Raw genomic sequence first — 27,601 nt, 5'->3', positions numbered from 1 at the left:
TGTTCTTCTTTCTCAAGATTGCTGCAGCTATTTGGGGTCTTTTTATTATTCCAGATGAATTTTTAAAGATTTGTTCTAGATCTTTGAAGTATGTTGTTGGTATTTGAATGGGGATTGCATTGTACCTATAGATTGCTTTGTATAGTATGACATTTTAATGATGTTGATTCTACCAATCCATGAACACAGTATATTCTTCCATTTGTTTATGTCTTCCTCTATCTCTTTTTTCAACGTCCTGTAATTTTCTGAGTGCAGGTCCTTTACCTCCTTGGTTAAGTTTATTCCTCGGTATCTTTTTTTGTTGTTATTGCAATGTTAAATGGGATTATTTTTTTTTGGTTTCTCTTTCTGTAAGTTCATTATTGGTGTATGAAAAAGCTGTAGATTTCTGGGTGTTAATTTTGTATCCTGCTACAATTGCCGAATTCATTTATTAAGTCTAGTAGTTTTTTGATGGGTCTTTAAGGTTTTCTAGGTAAAATATCATGTTATCTGTGAATAATGACAGTTTTACTTCTTCTTTTCCAATATGGATGCCTTTTATTTTTTCTTCTTGTTTGATTGCTATGGCTAGCACTTCCAGTACTATGTCAAACACGAGTGGTGAAAGTGGGCATCCCTGTCTTGTTCCTGTTCTTGGTGAAATGAGTTTAGTTTTTGCCCATTGAGTATGATGTTGGCTGTAGGTTTGTCATATAAGGCTTTTATTATGTTGAGGTATGATCCCTCTATTCCCACTTTGCTGAGAGTTTTTATCAGGAAACGGTGTTGGATTTTGCCAAATGCCTTTTGTGCATCAATTGAGATTATGTGATTTTTGTCTCTCACTTTGTTTATGTGATGTATCACGTTTATTGATTTGCAGATATTGTACCAGCTTTGCATCCCTGGAATAAATCCCACTTGGTCATGGTGTATGATCTTTCTAATGTAATGCTGGATCTGATTTGCTAGAATTTTGTTAAGGATTTTAGCATCTATATTCACCAGGAATATTGGCCTGTAATTCTCTTTCTTTGTGGTGTCTTTATCTGGTTTTGGGATTAGGGTAATGCTGGCTTCATAGAAAGAGCTTGGAAGTGTGCCTTCCTCTTGAATTTTTTTGAATAGTCTGAGAAGGATAGGTTTTAGTTCTTTGAATGTTCAGTAAAATTCCCCTGTGAAGCCATCCAGTCCAGGACTTTTGATTGCTGGAAGTTTTTTGATTACTGTTTCAATTTCATCAGTAGTTATCAGCCTATTCAAGTTTTTAGATTCTTCCTGATTGAGTTTTGGAAGCCTGTATTTTTCTAGGAATGTGTCCATTTCATCGAGGTTATCCTGTTTGTTGGAGTAGAGTTGCTTGTATTTTTTTACAAAATCCTTTGTATGTCTGTGGGGTCGGTTGTTACTTCACCTCTTTCATTTCTGATTTTGTTTATTTGGATCTTCTCTCTTTGTTTCTTGGTGAGTCTGGCTAGAGGTTCATCAATGTTGTTTATCCTTTCAAAGAACCAGCTCTTGGTTTTATTGATCTTTTGTATTGTTTTTTGGTTTTTTTTTGGTCCCTATGTCATTTATTTCACTCTGATTTTTATTGTCTCCTTCCTTCTGCTTACTCTAGGTTTTTCTTGTTGCTCTCTTTCTAATTCTTTAAGTTGCAGGGTTAGATAATTTATTACTATTTTTTCTTGTTTTTTTTGAGGTAGGTTTGTAGAACTATGAACTTCCCTCTCAGGACTGCTTTCACTGTGTCCCATAGATTTTGGATTGTTGTGTTTTTATTGTCATTTGTTTCCAGGATGCTTTTTATTTCTTCTTTGATCACTTTGGTAACCCAATCATTGTTTAATAGCATGCTATTTAGTCTCCAAGTGTTTGATTTTTTTCATTGTTTTTATTGTAGTTGATTTCTCATTTTATGCCATTGTGATATGAGAAGATGCTTGATATGATTTCTATCTTCTTGAATTTGAAGAGACTTTGCCTGTGTCCTAATATGTGGTCTATCTTTGCAAATTTCCAGTGTGCACTTGAGAAGAATGTATATTCTGTAGCTTTGGTGTGAAATGTTCTGAAGATGTTAATTAAGTCCATCTGATCGAGTGAATCATTTAAGATTGCTGTTTCTTTGCTGATTTTTTATGTAGATGATTTATCCAGTGGTGTCAATGGGGTATTAAAGTCCACTACTATGACTGTATTGCTGTCAATCTCTCCCTTGATATCTTCCAGAAGTTTTATGTATTTGGGTGCTCCTGTATTGGGGGCATAGGGATGAGCCTGATTTAACCAATTATAGGGAACTTAATCATGTTATGTCACAAAAGTGACACTAAATTTATCTACTCCATTTATAAGAATTGTATTTGTTAATATATGAATTGGATTTGGAAATTTGATTTTTAAAAAATATTTTTTTATTGATTTAAGAGAGGAAGGTGAGGGAGAGAGAATTAGAAACATCAGTGATGGGAGTCATTGATTGGCTGCCTCCTGCATGTCCCCTACTGGGGATTGAGCCTGCAACCCAGGCATGTGCCCCAACCAGGAATCTAACCATTACCTCCTGGTTCATGGGTCAATGCTCAACCACTAAGTCACACTGCCCAGGCTGAAAATTTGATTTTAACATTTAGAAATCATTTTCAAAATGTGGTTATATGAAATTAAAACATATACATTTCAGAAAGAATGCATTAAAATATAATATTATGCCTTAAATATTTTTGACAACTCTTTTTAGTGGCATTGCACACTACTTCTTTGTGGCAATAGCAGTAACTACTTTTAGCACCCAGTTATCTAATGCTTCCTTAGCAACTGTTTTTAGCAGACATATATAGAAATACATTAGAGCAGCAGTTCTCAAATGTCTGGAAACCCTTGTGGTCCTTGAAAACCTTTCAGGGGTTAGTAAGGTCAAAACTATCTTAATAAGACTAAGAAGCTCTTTGTATTTTTCACTCATTCTCTCATGAGTACAAGTGGAGTTTTACAGTAGTTACATGGCATGTGATATCTCACGGATTGAATTCAAAAGCATATATACAAGTCCAGCTGTCTTCTATTAAGCAAAATATACATTAAAGAGATTTACAAAACTGTAAAGAAATTCCATTCTTTTCTTTTTTATAGAAAATATAGTAGAGTATAGGTAGACAGGTAGGTAAATAAACATAATCATAAAAGCTCTTTAGAGGTCTCAGCTTTTAGGATTATAAAGGAATCCTAGAGACCAAAAAGTTGGTTTACTTAACAACTTAAAACTTAGAAAGGCTACTACTTTAGAGTATTAATTGGTAATTATTAAATCTTAATTTTATATGTCCCAAAGAAAAGAATTATTTTAAAGTGACTTTTGACTTTGATTTCCAAAATACTTGCACATTGATCATTTTATAATAAATCTGAGTGGTAGGCTATCGAAATTATTCCTACCTAAAATCTGAAGTAATCAAGAAACAAAGAACTTTATATTGCACTAGAGGCCTGTTGCACAAAGATTTGTGCAATAGGCCTTCCTTTCCCTGGCTGCCGGCATCGGTTTTCCTCCGGCACCTGATGAGCCAAGCCTTCAGCCTTTAGGCTTGGCTCTGGCCACAGCGGAGCCAAGCCTTCAGCCTTCAGCCTTCAGCCTTCAGCCTTCAGCCTTCAGCCTTCAGGCTTGGCTCCGGCTGCAGCAGAGCCAAGCCTTCAGCCTTCAGGCTTGGCTCCGGCCACAGCGGAGCCTTCAGTCTTCAGTCTTCACTCAAGTTGAGCCTTCAGTCTTCACTCTGTGCCGGCGCATGCAAATTAACCCTCCATTTTGTTGGGTTAATTTGCATACTCACTCCTGATTGGCTGGTGGGCATCATGGAGGTATGGTCAATTTGCATCTTTCTCTTTTATTAGTGTAGAGAATAAGTTAGTAGCAGTGCTGTAAGAGAATACTGTTAACTCTACTCCAATGATTTGGCTAATTAAATTTAAGGAACAACTGCTCCTACCCTATATATGTTAATGTGATTGTGACATTGTGAAATAGAATAATATTGCAACAAACATGGAACCACTTCTAGCCACTTTCACATTCAACATCTTTACTTCTTGAGGTAACTTTACAGAAGTAGACAGCTAATCATAATTCAATGCTTTCCGGTCATTCCAAAATACTGCTAACTTCTTTTGTAGGAGTTCTTTAGGTCTTCAACCATTGCTGATACAGCTTCTTTTTTACAACTGCCAACAGGTTCTTGGGTATACCTGATAGGCTGACTTCCACTTGAGAATGCATTCCAAAATAGTAGTATTTCCAGGTTTGCCATGCTAATCCCCAGCCCAAGAACTTATAATAGCTCCCACCAGATCAAGATTTTACTTCTGCTAAGTTTTCAATGTTCCCATGATTTGGTTTCCCATTACCCACAACCTGGGCATGTATCCTAATCAAGAATCTAACTGTTTCTTTTCCTACTAGTATGGATTATCTTTTCCAGGAAGGCTGTCTTCCATACATCAGACTTACTCTTACTTCCATAATAACACCTAGAATTTACTATATCCTTGCTCATTAACCTTTAATACACCTGGAAGCAGTCCTTACTATCTCAATTTTATAGACAAGGAGCCACACCTAGAGATATTAACATGACAAGTTCAAGATAACATATCTGGTCATTGGTAGAGGCAATATTCAAATCCAAGTCTCTCTGGAAATGAAGCTAGTGCTCTTGGCCAGACATCTGAGTAAGTCAATGAAATTTAAATGGGCTAAATGGATTTAGGATTTTATGCTTAGACTGCTTAAAAGAATACACCTAAATTCTGTTTACAAGAAACACATCTAAAATATATGGATACAGAAAGAGTAAAAGTTATAGGATAGGACCAGAGCTGGTGTAGCTAAACTTTAAGACAAAAATCATTATTATGGACATAGAGGGATATGTGGTAACTATAAAAGTTTCAATTCATCAGGAAAATATATTAAGCTTGCAATATCTAATACATAGCTTTAAAATACAGAAAGAAAAAAGAGCAGTACAGGAAATATAAGTAAATCCATAATAATTGTGGGAGATTTTAACATACTTCAATAACTGATAAAATAAGTAGACAAAATACCAGTTAGGACATAAGAAACTTGAACAAAACAACTGTTAGGTTAAATTTGTATTTTGGAAACACTGAATCCCAAAATAAGAGAGAATACTTATCCTTTGCAAATACAAATGGAAACTATTTGGAGCTAAATAATAATGAAAATGCTGTTATTAAAAGTTGAATAAATTAATTGCTTAGAGAGAAATTTCTAGCCCTAAACACATGTATCAGAAAACAAACACACCAAAGGCTGAGAAGTCAATGAGCTAAACATTAATTTCAAGAAATCAGAAAAAAAGGTAGCAGATGGGAAATGACAAGGAATATTAGCAGAAATTAATAAAAAAAGAAAGCATACATGTAATATGATCAACAAAATAAAAAACTGGTTCTTTATAAGAACTGATGAGAATGTGGAGAAAAGGGAATCACTGTACATGATTGGTAGGAATGTAAATCGGTGTAGCCACAGTGGAAAACAATAGGAAGTTTCTCAAAAAATTAAAAATAGAACTGCCTTATGACCTAGCAATCCCACTTCTGAGTACACATCCAAAGAAAATAAAATCTGAATTCTGAAGATATATCTACACTTCCATGTTCACAATAGCCAAGATATTAAAACAACCTAAATATCTATCCATGGATAAATGAATAAAGAAAATGTATTACACACACACACACACACACACACACACACAGCAATAGTATGCAGGCTTAAAAAAGAAGGATATTCTGTTATTTGTGACTATATCGATAAACCATAATGGAGGACATTATGCTAAGTGAAATAAGCCAGACACAGAAAGACAGTACTGCATGATCTCACATATGTGGAATCTAAGTTAGCAAAATTTACAGAAACAGAGAGTAGAATGGCTCCCTTGGGGGAGGTGGAAGTGGGTAGATACTGGCAAAGGGTACAAAGTCTCAGTTATACAAGATGAAAAAGTTCTGGAGATCTATGTACAGCATGGTGACCATAGTAAATTCTGTATTGCATACTTGAAATTTGTTAAGGGGGTAAATCTTAAGTGTTTTGACCACACACACACACACACACAGACACAGAAAGAAAATGGTTACTATATAAGGTGATGTGTATGTTAATTAGCTTGATTGTGGCAATAATTATACAATATATACATATATATTAAAACATCAAATTGTTATGGTACCTTAAGAACACATAATCCCTGTTTGTCAATTATACCTCAATAAAGCTAAAAGAAATTTTTTAAAAAGCTGGTTCTTTAAAAAAGTAATAAAATTGATTAATGCCTGGGAAACTGATTAGAGAGAGAGAGCAAAATAACCAAAGTCGGGAAAGGTGGGACATACTACAGATCCTATAGACATTAAAATGATAACATAAGATACTATGAAAAACTTTGTTAATAAATTTGAAAATGTAAAGTAAGCAATTTGTTAGAAAAACATTGTCTTAAACTGAAACAGTTTCAGTTTCAGAAACATTGTCATAAACTGAAATTAAAAATCTGAATAGCATTAAACTATTTAATGTGTAAATAAAAACCTTTTCATAAAAACTCAAGGTTCAGACTGTTTCTTTGGTGAATTCTAACAAATGTGTAAAGAAAAAATAATGATCAGTCTTACATAAAATCTTCCTAGGACAAGAAAACAAAGGAGTCCTTCACAAGGCCAGTAAAACCTGACAAGTTCCTATTAGAGAAGAAAAATAATAAATCAACCTTACTTCTAAACAAGATACAAACCCTTAAACAAAAATTTAATACACGGTATTCAGTAATACATAAAAAGGCCAATACATCCTGATTAGGTTGGGTGTATGACAGCATTGCAAAGTTAGTTGAACAGTGGAAAATCAACATATGCAATTTACCATACTAACAAGACAAAGGAGAAAAACATATAATCATCTCAAAAGATGCAGGAAAAAAACATTCGATAAAACTAAAAATCTAGAAATTGAAGGGGGAGTTGCTTAATCTGCTATAAGGTTTATTTAAAAAAAGTAACCCACTTTAAACAATGGTGAAATGTTGTGAAATTTCCCTTTGAAATCAGGAACAAGATAAGGGTGCTATCATCGCAACTTCTATTCAACACTATACTGGAGGTCCTAGTCAGCTGGGTAAGGCAAGAAAAAAAAAAGTACTGTACAGGTCTGTAAAGGAAGAAAAAGAAGTACAAGAATTGTAAAGAATGAAATCAACTGTTATTATTCATTGTTATATAATTGCATGTAGAAAATCTAAAAGAATATGCATACAATAGTTTAAGCAGCATCTAACTGGCATAAGGAAGATAAACAGATCAATGGAATAGAACAGAGGGCCCAGAAAAAGACTATTGCTATATGAACACCTGATTTTTGACAAAGGTGACAATGCAGAGTAAGATCTTTTCAACAGGTAGTACTGAGGCAACTGGATACTCATATGGAGACAAAAAGAAACCTGATCTACACCATAAGCAAAAACCAATTCCAGGTAAACTGTAGGTATAAACGTGAAAGGAAAAATAAGGCTTCTAGACGGTAAAATAGGAGATATATCACATTCACAAATAATGATATACATAGGTCATATGCATACTCAATGACCTATCAATTCCACGCTTAGGTGGGTACTCAACAAAAATTCTACCTAGAAATATATGCAAAAATGTTCATAGTAACTTCATCCACAAAATGAAAATAACTTGAATGTCCACTAATCAGAGAGTAGATGAACCCTGATATGTACATTAATTAGAATACTATACAGCAAAGAAAATGAATGTACTACAACTACACACAACAGTATGTATGAATCTCATAAACACAATGTTAAGTGAAAGAAACCAGATACAAAAAACATACTTTAAGATTCCATTTATATAAATGCAAACAAAGAAATAAGGAAAGCAGGCTCAATCATTAAAACTAGAAATAAAAACAAGAAAAATGCACATCATAAAACTCAGGATAGTGGTTACCTTTGCCAGGTAGGGAGAATTAAGTGATTGGGAGAGAGGGAATAAGGGAACTTGCAGGGGGCTAGCAGTGTTCTATTTTTCTACCTAGATAAAAGTTACATGGGTGTTTGATCTGTGATAATTTATGATTTGTTTATTTTTGTCTGTTTGATTTTTATAATAAAAAAAATGTGTGGCCCAGCTGGTGTGGCTCAGTTGGTTAAGTGTCGTCCAATACACCAGGAGACCATGGGTTGGATTTACGGGGTCAGGGTACATGCCCAGGTTGCAGGCTTGATCCCCAGTAGGGGGCGTGCAGGAGGCAGCTATCTATTTGCTCTTGAGCATCCATGTTTCTGTCTCTCTGTCCCTCTCCCATCCTCACTCTGAAATCAATGAAAACATATTAAAAAATGTGTGAAAATGCTAGAATTCCTTTATCCATGGATTACTCAGCAGCTCTGAAGATGAGTAATAAAAATCAGAGCAATAGAGAAATTTAGTACATATTTTAGGAGCTAATTTATCCTATTTAGACTTTTTGCTTCTTATTAGAAGAGAGGAATGTCATAAATGCAAATAAAGGTTACTTCATTTAAAATTCGAGATGTCATTGGTTCATCACTTGGTCTGTGCATGTGGTCAGTTCTCCATTGGATCTATCAGGGGTGGGCAAACTTTTTGACTCGAGGGCCACAATGGGTTCTTTTTTTTTTAATATTTTATTGATTTATTACAGAGAGGAAGTACAATGGGTTCTTAAACTGGACCAGAGGGCCGGAACAAAAGCATGGATGGAGTGTTTGTGTGAACTAATATAAATTCAAAGTAAAGGAGCGGAGGGGAGAGCAAGAGAACCGGATAGAACAGCCGGATCCGGCCCGCGGGCCGTAGTTTGCCCACGGCTGATCTAGATTATTAATGTCCACATGTTCCCAAGACTCAGAAGAACAGGTTCATTGATGCCCTCCTGAATAGTATATTCATTGTGGTTTTGCTTTTGTGGGAATCATAAGCATCTCAAAGGTCCATGCTTCAAGTGAAACATTTGTTCCTCTTAAGTAGCATGAAATAAATTTCAGGGTACTCTGCTTGGGCTTTGCCCTTGTAAGAAGAAGGGGTAGGAAAGTCATCACCAAGGTCAACTACATCACACTTATTCTACCTAATCCTGTATAATAAAAGCCTGCTAAGTGTCAGATTGTCTGGTCGGCTGTTCAACCAATCATTAAAACTAGAAAGAAAAAGTGTAATATGCTAATGATATGCTAAGGCTGCTCAACCGCTCGCTATGATGTGCACTGACCACCGGGGGCAGACGTTCCGACCAGTAGGTTAGCTTGCTGCTGGGGTCCAGCCAATCAGGACTGAGAGAGATGGGCTGGACACGCCCTGGAGTGCTCCCACAGTCCCTCCCCCGCTGGCCAACCTCCTGCTCACTCCCTAGCCCCAACTGTGCACCAGTGGGATCCCTCAGCCTGGACTGTGCCCTCTTGCAATCCAGGACCCCTCAGGGCATGTCTGAGAGCCAGTTTCGGCCCAATCCTGCAGGCCAGGCCAAGGGACCCCACTGGTGCACGAATTCATGCACTGGGCCTCTAGTAGTATAATAGTTTTTCCCCACATATATATCTTAATTCCTAATTAGCCTGAATATACCACATAGGTGAGAAATTGGCTTCAATACTTTTGCATCTCATAGGACAAAGTAAAGAATTAGGTATATAAAATAGGCTTAAACAAATACTTTTACTGCCTAAATGTTTTTCATTACTCTGCACATATTTGAAACATAAATCAGTAGTTTTCCCACTGGTACATAATTTTGGTTTATATCAAGCTTTTCATCACCCAGGAAAAAAAAAGAATATTTTTTATTCTATTGATATCTGCAAAATTTATAAATATGCCTCCTGAGAGTTGGCAAAAAGCATGTCCATACCTCAATTTGGACAAGACTGAAGAAGTCAGTTAACTACATTTACATTTAAAGCATGCCAGTGGTGTTAGATTGAGCTCTCTGGAAGTCAAGGAAAAATTGACAGACCCATCTCATTCTCAAAAGCATTTTGGCATGAAATCTAATTTTACATGATTACAAGCAAAGATGCTAGTTGGTGTTTTAATGCTGTTCTAGTAACATCTGGAAAGGATATGAAAACCTTGATGGCTATAGTTGCTGAACTGGAACTTGAGGAGCCTTTCTCAACAATTTACTCCTCTTCTTGTTCCTTTCCTTCACCCCTACTCCATTTGAAATAGTCAATGGCTTCCTCTACTAAGAGTACAATGATTAGAAACAGCAGCTAAACAGGATTTGGGCTCATTGATTCTAGAGTTAGACTAGATATTTAAGGCTGAACTCTCTCTTAAGATCTGTACAAACCAAGTCCTCCTACTGCCTGAATTTTTCAGCATTAAAGCATTCTTTTGTATTAGTCATATAACTCCTCAAATGTCTTAAGTTTTTCCCAAGAGCCAGTGTTAGAAAGAAGGTGGTTATTCAGAAAGGAGTTGCCTTTATTGGGCTTGGAATCCTTATGGCAACCCTTTCTCTTACCATTCACAAGACATTATGCACATTATGCAGAAAGAAACTTTAATTCTGATGGTCAAGTCTGAAATCTAATCCACTGCTGAAACGGTTATGGAGAACTGTCCTTTGAGATCCCCCTAATTTCACCAAGTGCCAGTCTCCAGAAATGAAGTCAATCTGCAGATAAGCAAGAAGTTTTGGAACAGTTTTAGATGATCTTATCTGTAGCAATAAAAAACTGTCTGGCAGAAATGGAAAGAGGCCATAGGTTGCAACTCAGCTTTAGCATTTACTAGTTGCAAGACTGACCTTGGGCGAACTAGTGTCTCTGGAGCTTCCGTTTTTTCATCTATAAAATGTGGATTACTTGAGATCTAGCCTCAAGCACAGTGGGAGGCACGAAGTAGGCGATGAGAGCATGACCGCTATACTGGTTATAGGGAAGGAATCCGTTTGAGTTACTTTAGTGACTCTGCAGGGAGTGAGGGCCGAAGGGGAGCAGTATTAGCGTATTCAGGGAAAGGATGCAGCTGGTTCTGTCAGGTCCAGTAGCACCGCCCACGCCTCTTGATCCAAGGCTTCTGCCCAAAAGCTACTCCCGAGGCCCAGGCCACTACCTAGGGTACTAGGGCAACTCGGGGGCGTTTGTGGTTTGGGTCCTGTTCCCGCACAACCCGAGCTGGGCCAGACCGGGGAGAGTTCAAACTCACCTGCTTGGCAGGTGCATACGGTCCGAGGCGTGACCGCGAAGGCGGGCGGGCGGGGTGGGCGGGAGCTGAGAATGTAAAGCTCCAGGCGCATGGCACCCGCCGCCCAGTCGCCGCGGTGGCTGCCGGGATGCGCCGCAGCGAATGGTCGCGCCGGGCGCCGTTCTGAGTGACCTTTCACCCGCGCCCAGCGGTCCCGGACGGCGGCACAAGGCGGAAGCCATGGCGGAGGCGGCGGCTGCAGCAGGCGAGACGGGCGCGAGCGCGGGCTCCGGTTCTGCAGTGGACCGGGACCCGGACCGGGACCGCGCGGGGCGGAGGCTGCGGGTTCTCTCGGGCCATCTGCTGGGCCGGCCCCAGGAGGCTCTGAGTACCAATGAGTGCAAAGCGCGGAGAGCCGCGTCGGCTGCCACGGCGGCGCCCACGGCCACTCCCGCCGCGCAGGAGTCGGGCACCATCCCCAAGAAGCGGTGAGTAGCGGCTCCGTGGCGCGACTGGCAGCGAGGGAGCAGGCCGCGCCTTGCGGGAGGGCAAGGCGAGGTGGGAAGTGCAGTAACACCGGTGGGCGGAAGGCTCCCGGTCCCTGAAAGTACTGACGCCTCTCCTTCGAGAGAGTGGACAAGACGCAGGACTGTTAGGATGGGGCGAGTGTAATGAGAGGAACAGACCTGAAGAAGTCTTATTGGGGAAGCTTTTAAGAGGACTCATTCCTTGGCTTCGTAATGCCAGGAATTCATTCTCTATCTTGAACTAATACTTTCGGGGCCAAGATCTTGGAATGGATAGAAGAGGTTCTATTTTGAATCTTCGAGGATATTTAAGTTTGTACTAGATGGTGAATCTCCCCTAACTGGCGCAAGGGAGAAGTGCTGGTTTTTGGAAGAAGGCACTGACTGGTTTTTGCTTAGGGGCAGGGTCTTCTACTTTGAGGGAAGAAACCTAGGGTGGATAAGAAGTAATGAACTAGTGATTTTAGGGTGTGATTTTAGTTACTGAAGCTGAAAGATCTTCCTACTTTTTGGAGAAATCCTAAAGCTCTGATGAAAGCTACGAGAAGGTATTTTCTGAGATGTGACTTTGTCAGCGTGGATAAACTTTGAGAGTGAAAAAAAATTGCTGCTAATGATTGTGTGCTTTCATTGTGCCAGATATTGTGCTAAATACATTATTTCTTTTACTCCTGTCTCCAAACAATGAGATAGGTGTAGTTATCTACCATTTTACAGATGAAGAAATTAAAAAGATTTACAGTTTGCTGCAGGCTTGACAAGTATACCGTGTGGCAGATTAGAATTCGAAAGCACATCAAATTAACTTTAGGGTCAAGTTCTTAAGCTATACTGCTGTTGGTGAATTTATTAATTCATCATTTATTGAGTCCTTCCTTAGTACATACCCATTGTACTAGGAATACAGAGATTTAAAAGTGCAGTGTTTGCTTTTAAGGAACTAATAGTCTTGTAAGATAAAGTTGTATAATACAGTCTGATAAGAAACTAACTGATAATCATAGCAAATGATCACTTAACCCAGTTTTGGATATGTATTTGTTAGGGCAAAGGGTTTCCAGAATAAGGATCGTCTGAGTAAATCTTGAAGTTTGTGTTGGAAGTAGCCTGCCAAAGGAGAAAAGTGTTCTTGGCAGAAAAAGTGCATTCACAGATAAAGCAGTGAGGCAGGTTAGGGAACTGCTGGGAGTGAAGTGTGACAGAAAGGGGTGTGAATGACAGGGGATGAGGGCTGGAGAGACTGGGTCTTATTTGCGCCACTTTATGTGAGATAAAACATTACATTTGCCTTTTGGAAAGGAAACATGGGGGACTGAATTGAAGAAGGTTAAGGATATGGGAACATAGACCTGCGTTTGAATTTCCACTACACTTCCAGCTGCATGACTTAGGCAAGTCATTTAACTTCTCAGAGCCTCTGTTCCCCCATCTGTGAAAATGAAGACCATAATACCTGGTTGGCAGTTTGCTGTGAGACCAGAAAAATGTAGGGTTCAGTAATCAAGTGCTTAATGCAGTGCTGGTTACTTAACCCCTCAACAAATGGTAGATGCAATTTTCATTCAGTCCAAAGACAGGGAGACCAATTAAAAGACTTTTATCCTAATGAGAAATACTATTTGAAAAAATAATAGGAGGTAAATTTTTCATAACTTGGTTACTGAATGGTGGGGGATGGAGGAATCAAGGATCATATCTTGGCCTCTGGCGTCACTTGATATTATATTAGGTATCAGTGTGTTTAAAACTTAAGTTTTCCAAATGGCTTTTTGTACATTTATGGCTATTCATTCACATACAACTATGTGTGATTATATATTTACGTGCAGGTTCACGCTCTTAGAACTAAGTAGGTAGGTCAGGTGTATTCCCGTGGTTGGATTTAGGGGCCTTGGTCTACAGTATTTGGAGAAAAATAGTAAGTCTTCTTGTAAGTCACATTGGGATAATGAATGAGGCTTCCATGGCTGAAGATGGTTGGTCTGGGGTCCCCTTTGTGGCTACACTATGGTTTGAAGGCACAGCTATAAACCACTGATGGCATAGATTAATTACAAAGGGTAGAAAACTCTATCTGGGTCTTTGATTTAGGATTAGGTAAAATCTACTATACAACTGTTTTGAAGTTTGAATCAAAATATGAGGGAACACAAAAACTTATATTAAATGGAACATAAAAAGCTTCTTCAGGGAGTGACCTATCCTATATAATAATCCTGTATAATAAAGAGATAATATGGAAATTGACTGTCATGCCCTTGCACAAGATGGCTGCCCCCATGTGGTCACAAGATAGCTGCCCCTGTGTGGTCACAAGATGGTTGGCAGGGGAGGGCAGTTGTTGGTGATCAGGCCAGCAGGGGAGGGCAGTTGGGGGCGACCGGGCCTGCAGGGGAGGGAGGGCAGTTGGGGGGGGGACCAGGCCAGCAGGGGAGGGCAGTTAGGGGTGACTGGGCCGGCGGGGGGAGGGGGCAGTTGGGAGGACCAGGCCTGCAGGGGAGGGCAGTTAGGGGCGACCAGGCTGGCAGGGGAGGGCAGTTGGCGGCATTCGGGCTGGCAGGGGAGCAGTTAGGCATCGATCAGGCTGGCAGGGGAGTGGTTAGGGGGTGATCAGGCTGGCAGGCAGAAGTGGTTGGGGGCAATCAGGCAGGCAGGCAGGCGAGTGGTTAGGAGCCAGCAGTCCTGGATTGTAAGAGGGATGTCTGACTGCCGGTTTAGGCCCGATCCCTGTGGGCCTAAATGGGCAGTCGGACATCCCCTGAGGGGTCTCAGATTGGAGAGGGTGCAGGCTGGGCTGAGGGACACCGCCCCCCCCCCCCCCCCAGTGCACATATTTTGTGCACTGGGCCTCTAGTTTAATATATTGTTCATGTGGAACCCAGGTTTTCCTTTAAGAAAGACAAATGATGGAGCAAGAAGGAGCCAGCATGTGTATCTAATGAAGTGAGTATGACAGTATGTCAGTTGTTTTGGAATTGTTTGGTGATGTATGTTCTTTGTGTAACTTCTCTTTTATTACCTTGGATGATGTTATTGGTCGTAACTCTTTATCTCTTGGCTGGTTATTGTCATGGAATTGGAGGAGTGACTTCTTGAAATTCCATGTTTTCATTCCTCTTACAGAATAGCTATGCATATGTTAATTTACACAGTATTTATGAGTAGTTGCTTTATGACATGCATTGTCCTGGGTATGGGAGGTAAAGAGATAAACAATAGGCCTTGTCCTGAAAGAATTCACAATCTAGCAGGGGAGATACACATTCCAGGACATGTTGGTTGGAGCCACTGTAGATAGAGGTACAGATGTAGCACAAAGGAAAGAAAGTGATATACTCTATATGGGAGGTCAGGGGGAGCTTTCTGGAGATGGTTTTAAAATGTGGGTGATAGTGTGGCAGATTGATTGAATGGTGGGGGAGTTTGTATCAGGCAAAGGAAATAAATAGCATATAGCAAAGCAAAGGGGCATGAAAGTGCATGTTGTATTTAGGTAACTCAGCAATTTAGTATAGGCAGAAGTGGGAGTAAAGTGAAAAGAGGAGGGCTCTGGCAGGTCATGAGGCCTCTGGCCTGTAGGTCATCATTCATTCATTCACTCATTCATGCATGCATGCTTGAGTGCTTACTATGCAATATATAGCAGTGAACAAAAACTCTGCCCTTATGGATTTATATTCTAGTTCAGCGGTCGCCAACCTTTCAGACCTCATGGACCACCAGTGGTCCATGGACCACTGGTTGGTGACCGCTGTTCTAGTTGGAGTGGAGATAGTGAACAAACAAGTAATATAGTACTATCTATCAGATGGTATTAAATGTAATGAGGAAAAATGAAGTAGCTGAAGGGACTAGGTGATGGAGAATCCTTTAAGGAATTGAGTTGGAAAGGAACATTATCAAATTGGGTTTGGGTTTGAGAAAAATCACTCCAGTTCAGTGTTAAGAATGGATTGGAGAAGGATGAGGAAGAACATAGGGAGATAAATTAGGGTGGGCTGTTATAGAAGAACAGGTGAGAAGTAATGAAGGATTAAACCAAGAGATGGCAATGAGAATATTTGGAAGTTACTGCATTAAGTGCTACTTAAAATTTTGTGACTAAATGCCATGGCAGTTTGGAGATGGTGAATTAGATAAGGGATGACAGAATCGTGAGGAATGTGGACACAACAGGGTTGACTGGTGAAATCAACTCACATGGTTTCCTATGAGTTGATTCTAATTACTTCTATCCAGGAACACGTATTTTCATTATTTGAAGGGTTGATAGTTTACTTTTGGGCTCTCTGTTTTTCTTTCAGTGCATGTTACTCCATAAATGGTTCCGTGATGATCTTGCTTCTGAATGCAGTTTTAGTTTCTTAAAAATCATAGTAAATGTCAGTTAAGTATGACATTTTTATGCCTTGGTTTTGGGTTTCCTTAGTTGTTTTTTTTTAAGTTATTGTAATGTTATGATAAAGATAAGAAAAAAAATCCTTCATTGATATTCATTGAATTTGTAAACACAGTGATCTTAAAGTCTTTGCAGTTTTCAATTGTTATTTCTGAATTTATAGGATTATTTCTGAATTTACAGGATTTCAGCTTAAAATCACATCTGAAGTTATTACTCAGTTACATATTTTAAATTTGTTGCAAGTCAGCCATTCTTACAGACCAGATTCTCTTTAATTTTTAAGTATATAAAAGATCATTTTTTGTTCAGCTTTCTAAGACAAAAAAATAACATAACATCTGGCTTTGATTCTTTTAAGTATTGTTATATTTCATTCTGGATCTTTTTGTAGTTGAAATATGCTTACTCATTAAGGAAGGCTGTTTCCATTTTAGGTAACTGCACTTACTTTTGGCAAGGGAGTTTTGCCTTTTGGGTGAGATTTGAAGCTCTAGGAATCATCTTATCACTCACTAAGAAAACTTTTTTATTGCATGTAGTATTCGGCCTTGCCAGCATATCTGAAGTTACTAACCAGAGGTTTGGAATTATAATGATGACCAATTTCTTGCTGGCAACTTCACTGGGACTCCCCAAATTCTATTTATAGTTGCCATGTTGGTGACTTCATACCATGAAGTAGGGAATGTTCATGCATCCTAGGACGTTGTAAACAAATAATACGAATTATTTAATTTGTTATATTCAGTTTGCAACTTCCACTCAGATTGATTATATGGTTGGATTTTGCCTTTCTTCTAAAGATGTTTGAACTTTACAGGAATCTGGCATTAGGGATATTAAAATGACACCCACTTGAATTCTGTCACTCTGTCAACTCAAATTTTATTAATCAGAGGTACTAGAGCTTCCTGTGATTATGGAAATGTTCTGTAATCTGTGCTGTACAATATGGTAGCCACTAAACTCGTGGCCATTAAGCACTTGAAATATGGCTAGTGTGACAGAGGAGCTGAATTTTAAATTTCATTTCATTTTAATTAATTAAAATTTAAATAGGTGTATGTAGCTAGTGATACCATGTTGGACAGCACAGGTATAGATTGAAACCTAACGCATTATCTATCCTTTTTCATTCCCAAATGAAATTACTTTTCTGGGTTTTCTCACTTCTCATGGTATTAGTACCAATCCTATGGTCACATCCTTCAACTTTTACTCCTGAACCACTTTTCACTCTTTTCTGTTAATATTAAACTGTCTTTTGAATTGATTTATCCAAATTAATAATTAATCCTTAGTCACCCTGCTGCTCATATTTATCTCATCTGATCTTAACCACAGATCAATAATTGAAGTTCATAAACACTTGCCAGAAAATAGTTACTTGCTGGCTAGTAAGTGATAGAGTTTAGATTTGAGTTCAGTTCTTTTATCTCAAGTCTAGAGCTTTTTCCTTGATACTATACTGATATCACCAAGTACAATTCATTTTTTCTTCACAATCTTTCTCACATCAATTTTGTGCATTCAGCAAGAATTTATCAGTTACTTGTGTTCTAGGCGTTTGGGCTACATCAGTGAACAAATGGGCAAAGATCTCTGTGCTCATGGAGCTTACATTCTAATGGGTGAAAAAATTAACCAAACATAATAAATAATTTAAGTTTGCTAAAAGGTGATAAGTACTATGGGAAAAAGAAAAAGTGGAGCAGAGTAAGGAGGTTAGGTTCAAATTTCAAATAGGAAGTCACTGGAGAACATGACATTTGAGCAGATTTTGAAGGCGATGAGAGAGTTTAGTTATGCGGATATCTAATTGAATGAGTGATCCAGGCAGAGGAATAGTGTGTGCAATTATCCTAAGGTGGCGTATTAGGAGAGTAACAGAGACAAGTGTAGCTGAAGTTAGTTCATAATCCCCCACCCCCAACCACTGTTTAAAGTCTGTACCTCTTAAACTTCAACTTCTAATTTACCTGTCTCTTCTGGTTTAGGCTTCAGGGTCTATTGTTTTTGGAATTTTTTTTTTTTTCTGTTGAGAATTGGGGAGGGGGCATTTGGCTATTGTCTGTTACCTCTTACTCATGATTTCCCATATTGTGAATAGTAACTCTAAAATCAGACTGTTAAGTATTATACCATCCAATATCTAGGCCTGGAGCCTTTAATTCATTTAAAACAGCTAGATGCTCTCTTGCCATTGCCTCACCTGTTTGAAACTTCATCTATCCAAGTTTGTTGGCAATTTATTCAGTGTTTTCTATGTGCTAAGCACTAGGGAAGATTAACACATTAATTTTTGCCTTCTGGGACTTACAGGTCTACCAAGGAATACTGATGTGTCTTTTATTACTGCAAGGTGCTAGGTGCTATAACAGAGGTATGGGAGGGGAATGGTGACTGATACAGCAATGGAAGGGCCACTTCATTTCAAAGAAATATAGATTACAAGTGTTTGGAGATCACTACTCTATGTCAATATGTTAATGCAAAAATTCTTAAATCTGAGAGTGAAAACATTGATAAGAGCATTGCCTTTGGATGAGAATAGGATCTAAAGAATTACTGTAGGAGAATATGGACAATGTAATAAAGTATAAAACTGGTATGGCAGTTGCCTATAGTAATGATGGGAGTCTTCAACTATTTGGATAGCTTTTAGAAGTCTTATTTTGATAGCAGCAGATATGTGGAGTTATTTTACAATTATAAAAAATATAAGAATAATTTATTCTGAAATGTTACAGGTTTTTGTTTCGGAAAAAATAAAATAAAATGAAGGCAAACATCAAAACTAATTGAGATATTCATATAGCATCTTGACATTTTTTTCAGATATGATGTGTATATATAAAGTCATGCTGTAATAATGTGTTTACTAGTAAACTAATTTTTATTCACTATCTTGTATATAACTTTCCATGAATGTGCAATACCTTCAGTGACTCTACAAGTATTGTATTATATGAAGGTACTATAAGTTTAGTACCATCTGTATTATATTTAATTGTTTCCAATTTTTTCCATTATAAAGAATGTATGATAGGCTTTTTATAATTAAATCTTTAAATATTTCCTTAAGGCACATTTTTAAGTAGAGTTTTAATGAGTCAAAGAGCATTGGAATATATCCTTCATTTATCTCAGTGGGCAGAAGCAGAAATAAAGGACAACTGCTTATTTGGACTTAATTCTGACCAAGAATAATGAATTAGAATTGATTTGAATCCTATGAAAAAGATTGCCATTGTATTTTAGCAAGTTTATGTCTTATAATTTAAGAAAGCAGCTTTCTAGAAATTCAGATTAAAAGGAAATTAGATGCTTTGGCCTGAGTTGCTAAGGGGAAACCAAAACATGACCACAGGGAGTCTAGGAAACAGTGCTTAACCCTGCCTGGGTCTCTGAGGTGATGAGGAGAGCTGAGGCAACTGGCTTAGATGTGCCAATTTAAACCCTTATTGTTATCAGTAAATAATGTACACTCCACACTTATTTTGATGGCTTGTACTTCATGTTTGGGCAAATTCCTCTGTATGAGGTGGTGCACTTTAAGGATTATATTGTCAGCAGTTTTCTTTCTCCTCAACATACCATTTTGAAAACATTTAAACATATTGCAAAATTGAATATTATAACACATACCAACTAACTAAATTCTGCCATTAATATTTTATTATGCTTTCTTATTACATATCTATCCATTAATCTGTCCTTTTCTCCATCCAGTATTAATTCATCTCATTTTTGATGAATTTTAAAGAAAATGAGGAGATTCGCCGAAACCGGTTTGGCTCAGTGGATAGAGCATCGGCCTGCGGACTGAAAGGTCCCAGGTTCGATTCCGGTCAAGGGCACGTACCTTGGTTGCGGGCACATCCCCAGTAGGAGGTGTGCAGGAGGCAGCTGATCGATGTTTCTCTCTCATCGATGTTTCTAACTCTCTATCCCTCTCCCTTCCTCTCTGTAAAATATCAATAAAAAAATATATTAAAAAAAAAAGAAAGAAAATGAGGAGATTCATTTTTAAAGTAAAATTTCCTGTATTAGCTTTCACCACTATTGGGGACATTTTTAAGTTAATATCTCTAACCCTTTAATCTCTATTTTCTTGGTGTTTTCACATAGTTGTAATCTCTTCTTGAAATAAAATTTAAAAGTTCTATATTTTTAAAGTAAAATGTTCTACTTTTGTTCTCGTATATTGGGCTTGTTTCCCAAATAGTATTTTATCTACTCTGTCTTCACAAACATAACTCTTAGATGGCTAGTCTGATTTTGGTTTTATTTCCATTTTTTTACCTCATATCTGTCATTTTTTTAAAAAATACATTCTAGTTTGCCTTCAGATTTTATACAAGTGGTAAGCATTTTAAAACAGCCTTGGGCAAACTACGGCCCTCCGCTCCTTTACTTTGAATTTATATTAGTTCACACAAACACTCCATCCATGCTTTTGTTCCGGCCCTCCAGTCCAGTTTAAGAACCCATTGTGGCCCTCGAGTCAAAAAGTTTGCCCACCCCTGATTTTAAAAAGAATTTCTTGTTTTGTAGTATGTGCATTAATTAGGACACTCAGTTACAAATATTAATTATTTTGAGTTAGGTTAAAGCAGAAAAGGGGAATTTGTTATAAGAGTACAGGAGCACCAAAGAACTGGAAGAAGGAATGGAGCTTGGCCTCCAGCTGGAATTAGAACTAGGAATCAGGAAGCTATCAGATTTCTTGCTGGCATTCCTTCTTGCTAGTATCTACTGCATATTTCCCTAAGCAGATCAGCCTTTTCTGTTCTTCTGTCCAATGGTAAAATATAGCCACCCCTCTTCTCCAGGCAGTAGCATTATTGAACCCCCTGTTCCCAGTAGCTGGGTCACATGTCTACATTGCTCTAATCAGCTATTGCCTGGAAAGTAGTGGTGGTGCTCTTACTATAAAAATTGCCCAGGCAACTAAATGAGCTGAACTAACTCTGGCCATCATGCCTTGAAAGATGTCACAGCCAGACCATCTGCTCATCTTTTTTGATAATTCCTTCAAGATTCCCAGAATCTTGCTCCATGAGTGTTCCAGTTTATTTTCCTCAAGTCATCAGTCTTTTTTTCTTTATTGATATTTCCTGCTTCTTAAAGGCATGTAAATAAGAGCCTTTGAAATTGTTTTCTGCTTATGTCAATGACTCCTGGAAATGGCCCTTAATAACTTAATTATAAAATTCCTAGTCATCCTCTTAACCAGTTTTCAGTAGATATCCTGGTAGATTTCCTTATCTCTTTCCTTATCTCCCATGCTATTGCACAATCCTGGTTTTCTTCCTACCCTTCCTACCTTTGTGGTCATGCTTTTGCTGACTTTTCTCCCTTTTGCTTCCTAAATTTACAAATCCTTAAGATCAATTTTCAGTTCTTTTGTATTTCCTCCCTTAATAATCTCAGCTATTTAGACTGTATTAGCTTTTACCACTATAAGGGGAATTCGGTAAAGCAAATCTTACGTCAAGATATATAAATAACTTTCAACATCTCCATTTCCTTCCCCATCTTTGACTATATTTTTAGGCACTTTGTTTGTTTTTTTAAAACATTTTTTTATCGATTTCAGAGAGGAAGGGAGAGGGAGAGAGATAGAAACATCAATGATGAGAGAGAATCATTGATCGGCTGCCTCCTGCACACCCTCCACTGGGGATAGAGCTTGCAACCCAGGCATTTGCCCTGACCGGGAATTGAACCGTGACCTCTTGCTTCATGGTGATGAGACAGTGTTGGCCTTTCTTATGGTCTTGCCAAGGGTATGGGTGGCTTTCCCCTGGATGACAGCAAAAACAGGGATCTCAGAGGCTTGGTTTCTGGGTTAAAATGACAAACATTTTTGGAGATATTAATATTTTCTTTGTTTTGTTTAGTTTTATAGTTTTTGCAGAAATGTAAGGCTGTAGCAGAAATGAGCTTTAGTCACACATTGGTCAGTATAATAAGCTTGTGATTTAATTCCTCTTCCTATTACTAGCAAGCAGGGAGAGAGCAATGAAAGTTAATTAGCATTTTCCCAGTTGGTGGTGGAGAAAGTTTGATTCACCATATTGATTAAATTATAAGTGGACAGTGGAGGGAACAAATCATGAAATTTAAAGTATAGTCCAGGACACACATGTGACCAAGGGAAGTATACATCTTTCTTTGGTTGTCTTCTGCTAGGACAACTTCGAGATACTGATTTGGGTTGTTTTCCTCATTTATGTAGCCCAGCACATGAAGCTAACCAATAGTATGGTTGTGTCTTTCTAGGATTCCAGAATGGCAGGTATCAAGCTTGTATACATGTGTATAGGTGTACATGCCTGAACACAAAATATTAGGAATATATACTACTACAAATAGAAATGACTAATAGTCTGTACAGTAGTCCCCTCTTACACATGTGGGATACATTCCAAGACCCCCAATGGGTGCCTGAAACCTTGGATAGTACCATACCCCATATATATATATATATATATATATATATATATATATGTGTGTGTGTGTGTGTGTGTGTGTGTGTGTGTGTGTGTGTGTGTGTTATGGTTTTTCCTATACATACATACCTATGATAAAGTTTAATTAGTAAAGTAGGCACACGAAAAGATTAACAGCAATAACTAATATTAAAATAGAACAATTGTAACAATATACTGTAATAAAAGTTATGTGAATGTGGTCTCTATCTTATTGTACTGTACTCACCCTTCTTGTGATGCTGTAAGATTATGATACAATGCCTATGTGTAACTAGATGAAGTGAGGTGAATGATGTAGGCATTGTAACGTAGCATTAGACTATTATAAGGGTTACTTGAACACAGGCACTGCGATGCTGTGAGAATCAATCTGATAACCTAGATGTTTACTAAATGACTGGAGGGCGATAGCATAAACAGCAGGGAGATGCTGGACAAAGGGATGAGTCACATCCCAAGCGGAAGGGAACAGGATGGCAAGAGATTTTCATCACGTTACTTAGAATGGCCCGCTATTTAAAACCTGTAAATTGTTTATTTCTGGAATTTTTTATTTAATATTTTTGGGCTGCAATTGAGGGTAATCACCACGGGTAGCGGAAACTATGGAAAGCAAAACTGCAGATGGGGGGGGGTGTGTGTGCTACTGTATACTGTGACTTTCAAGTCAATAAGAATCAATAAATTTTTCACTAAAAGGAAAAAAATGGACTAATACAACAAAAAAGGACATATTTGAAATGAACAATAAGCAAGAAAACAAACAATAGTAATTTTTAAAATTCCAATGAAATACACATAATATATAATATTTTCCTCATCAGATTGTCAACAAAAACTATATAATATCCACTGTTGAGGGGAATTTGCATATAGGCTCACACTGTGTCATAGGTTGTGCTCCTCCAGGAGATTTCATCACACTACTCAGAATGATCCACAATTTAAAACTTAGTAATTGTTTATTTGGGAAATTTTTATTTAATATTTTTCGGACTGCAGTTGACTGTAGGTAACTAAAACTGGAGAAAGCAAAACTGAGGAAAAGGGAACTACTATATTTCTGTTTGCAAAGAGATTATCCAAACAGTAATGAATTTCTAATTATTACAATTTGGTAGGGAATAAGAAGTTTGGGGGAAAGGGAAGGCACCCCAGGAACCTGCAGTGAATAGTGAATGCCATATTATTCTGCCAAGGGATAAGATTGGCCTTGCCTTATTTGCCCCAGTCCTCCCTTCTTTCCCCACTTCTTTGTGCCTCTGTTTATAAGATTTTCCCTCCCATATCTATATATTCCTTTCCTTCCATTCATCAATTCATAACAAGTGTTATAAGGAATTGGACCTCATGGACACAATTTTCCTTTTTTTTTAAATTTCTTTATTGATTAAGGTATCACATATTTGTGCTCATCCCCCCATTCCCCTCCCGAACCCCTCCCCACGCATGCCCCCACCCCCCCCTATTGTCTGTGACCACTGATTAGGCTTATATGCATACATACAAGTCCTTTGGTTAATCTCTCTCCCTTACCCCCACCCTCCCCTACCTTCCCTCTGAGGTTTGACAGTCTGATTGATGCTTCCCTGTCTCCAGGTCTGTTTTTGTTCATCAGTTTATGTTGTTCATTATTTCCCCTAGATGAGTGAGATCATGTGATACTAGAAATACACTTATAAGAACCGAAAATGGGACAAGCAATAATGGTTATGCTGAGAGGCAAATGAATCAGTCTGTAGTGAGTTTCTTTCTGGGCCAACAGTTCTTTTGAGTCCCAATTTCAATGTCAAACAGTTCCTTATGAGTACATGTCAGCAATGATATTTCAGTTCTGGATGGTGGACAAATGGTAATGCAGGTCCGACCCTCTCTGGTTTGGTCCTGGGCAATCTGCAGCGACGCACAGCTGCTGACTACTAGTATGGCAAGGTGTCGTCAGCATCTTCCATCTCTGGACTGTTTCTCTTCTGTCTTCATGGCTGGAGCAATTCCTCTCTGTTGCAGGAATCCACATGGTCTTGGAGTTGTTTTCTGAAAATATACAAACATATTCTCTACCAAAAGTTAATAAAGGAATCTTTTCTATAAATTTGACTTGGGATCCTTTTTCATTTTTTTGCCCAAACGATTTTCCTTTGGTTTGTTTTGACACCATGTGTGTTTTTCATGGGTGTCTTGCTGTTAGCATTACAAATGAAAGTTAATTTTCTAAAGTAAAAATTTTCTAGATGTAATTTACTTACAGGATATTTTTCTTTACATGATATTCTTCTGTCCCCCCTTTTTTGATTTAAATATTAGGAGGCTTTTGGAAATTTTATAATGTAGTCTTGATAGCTTTTAAATTTTAATTTTTTGCACTAAAATATAACTGCTTTAGGTTCATTACATGTTATGCAATTTTACCATGAGTTGAACTACCAATAAAAATTTTAGTTAACTGCCAAAACCGGTTTGGCTCAGTGGAAGAACGTCAGCCTGCGGACTGAAAGGTCCCAGGTTCAATTCCGGTCAAGGGCATGTAACTTGGTTGCGGGCACATCCCCAGTAGGAGGTGTGCAAGAGGCAGCTGATCGATGTTTCTCTCTCATCGATGTTTCTGACTATCTATCACTCTTCCTTCCTCTCTGTAAAAAATCAATAAAATATATTTAAAAAAAAATTTTAGTTAACACTTTAGGAACAGCTTTTTGTTGAGTAGAAAAATTTTTTCTAGAATATTCGCTTATTTCAATTAGCCAATTTAAATTAGCCTGAGAACTTGACTACTACTTTACTGTCAAATTTAATACTCTATCAACAATCTTATTTTACCCTGTAAATATTAGTGGGAAGGGTTATTTGCCTTCTTGAGTAGGCCCTGAGCATTCCTGGTGCTAGGTTGGATTTAGATATCAAAAATCCACTTCCCCACACCATGGGTACAAGACAACTCAAACAAGTCTTGTTGCAGTGAGAGGGCAGCTGCTGTCGGCCAAGTCTCTGTCTGTTACCTGGGTCCCGATTTGAGCTGGGCATGGGAAGCGAAGCAGCCATGGGAGCAGGAGACCTCCCTCAGAAGGGGTGAGGGTTCAGGCCCCTGCAAAGTTGGGGGGGGTGAGGGTCTGTGCCCCACCTCTGTTGACTCCCAAGTTCTCTCCTGATGGCCCCTCTGCAACTGTGCCTGTCTTATGTTGTTCCTTCCCTGAGGAATCTTACCCGTCTCTGGCTAACCAGCCATCCTCCGGGGCCAAGCAGGGTGATGTGAGGTTCAGTTCTGTCTCTTTGGTGGCCTATGCCCCCGTGGCCTCCACGCCCAGCACCTGCCTTGGGATCCCCTCGCCTGCTGGTGGGGCCCCCAGCACTGATCTGATCACATATCTTGGGGAACCCAGGTTTCTTCTCCGGGGAGGGCCCAGCTCACCCCACTGGGTGAAAGACAGATCCATGGTACCAGCCACCACGAGGCTTCAACCTCAGGATGGACAGAAAGCTCAGGCAACAGCTGTGGGCAATTGGATTGTGAAAAGAGGGTCCCTCTTGGCCAAAGGGGCAAGAGGGGCCAATATAGAATGCTCTGGTGCCTTCCCAGGGGGCCCTCTATACGGTGGAAGGGATTAAATCCCTTCATGTCCTTTTTAAATTGCTGCCAGACATTCAAAGAATTAGTTTGTAAGTTTGTTTGGGATAATTGTACATTATGCTGTTGTAGTTCTAAAATATCAAGAGATGTGTTACCTTTGTCTCTAAGCACCAAAAGGATGATTTTTTATTGATTCCCAAGGGTGCGAGGTATTATTATAGGTAATGGGGTATTACAAATCTGGGAAAAATTATAATGACATTGTAGAATAACAACATGTAAGGATATTCTTTGCTCTAGGCCATGGCAATTCCATTTCAAACTGGCTGTCAATTTCTTTTTGTATAGACAAAGTCTTAGTTACATTTTCTGCACCTCTCCCAGGAGCAAGTAGTGATAGCCCCTTCCTTTGGTGTCCACACAAGCCAGAAACCTCTCTTTAATTTTACACCCAAAGGAGCAGTGGTTTGATTTTGTGTCATACAAAAGGGAAGCTGGGTGGCGACCCCTGTGTAATTATACTTCCTAGCCCCACCCATGGTCCTCCTGGATGACCAAGGTGTTTGGTATTATTGGTGACTACATTAGGCAGGGGATCAGCCCACGTAAGGGCTCTTACTCATGAAGGATCAGGAACATAAGTCCAAAATGCTTCCCCATTTGCCCCAGGTAATATTACCGTACAGCTGATGACTGCTAGCATGGCAAGAAAGATGTTCTCAGATGTTCTTGGGGTTCTGGTTACCTCACAATTTCTTTTCTATTATTTTTTTATTATATTATTTTTATACATATGTGTCCTTATTCCCCCATTACCCACCACCCCCCACTCATGTCGCACCCACCTGTTGTCTGTGTCCATTGATTAGGCTCATATGCATGCACACATGTCCCTTGGTTGATCTCTCCCCCTTAGTCCCACCGACCCCCTCCTTCCCTGAGGTTTGAGGTTCTGATCAACGTTTCTCAGTCTCTGGTTCTGGTCTTGTTCATCAGTCTATGCCGTTGATTATATTCCACAAATGAGTGAGATCATGTGATATTTATCTTTCTCTGCCTGGCTTATTTCACTTAACATAATACTCTCCATCTCCATCCATGTTGTTACAAATGGTAAGAACTCCTTCTTTTTTACCGCAGCGTAGTATTCCATTGTGTAGATATACTACAGTTTTTTAATCCACTCATCTGCTGATGGGCATTTAGGCTGTTTCCAAATCTTAGCTATGGTGAATTGTGCTGCTATGAACATAGGGGTGCATGTATCCTTTCTGATTGGTGTTTCTAGTTTCTTGGGATATATTCCTAGAAGTGGGATCACTGGGTCAAATGGGAGTTCCATTTTTAGTTTTTTGAGGAAACTCCATACTGT

At 38.7% G+C, this 27,601-nt stretch overlaps 2 protein-coding genes across 5 annotated transcripts in view; one reads left to right on the top strand and one right to left on the bottom strand.

Annotated features, from left to right (window-relative positions):
* Window positions 1-11,373, bottom strand: part of NFE2L2 (NFE2 like bZIP transcription factor 2) — a 152,286-nt gene extending 140,913 nt beyond the window's left edge. The window contains exon 1 of the mRNA XM_080668780.1: window positions 11,257-11,373. The gene's annotated coding sequence lies outside the window, so the exon portion shown is untranslated. The remainder of the gene's footprint in view (window positions 1-11,256) is intronic.
* A 2-nt stretch (window positions 11,374-11,375) lies between these two features.
* Window positions 11,376-27,601, top strand: part of AGPS (alkylglycerone phosphate synthase) — a 147,798-nt gene continuing 131,572 nt past the window's right edge. The window contains exon 1 of one of the 4 annotated variants that reach the window (XM_080668775.1): window positions 11,376-11,723. In XM_080668775.1, the coding sequence (XP_080524901.1) occupies window positions 11,398-11,723 (326 nt within the window). In that variant the 5' untranslated portion in view covers window positions 11,376-11,397. The other 3 variants (XM_080668772.1, XM_080668774.1, XM_080668773.1) reach the window with 3 other exon arrangements.

Source organism: Plecotus auritus (genome assembly GCF_963455305.1).
Source record: "Plecotus auritus genome assembly, chromosome: 5".
Lineage (NCBI taxonomy): Eukaryota > Metazoa > Chordata > Mammalia > Chiroptera > Vespertilionidae > Plecotus > Plecotus auritus.
The sequence above is the reverse complement of the archived record's forward strand: the minus strand, read 5'-3'. Positions and strand labels throughout refer to the sequence as shown.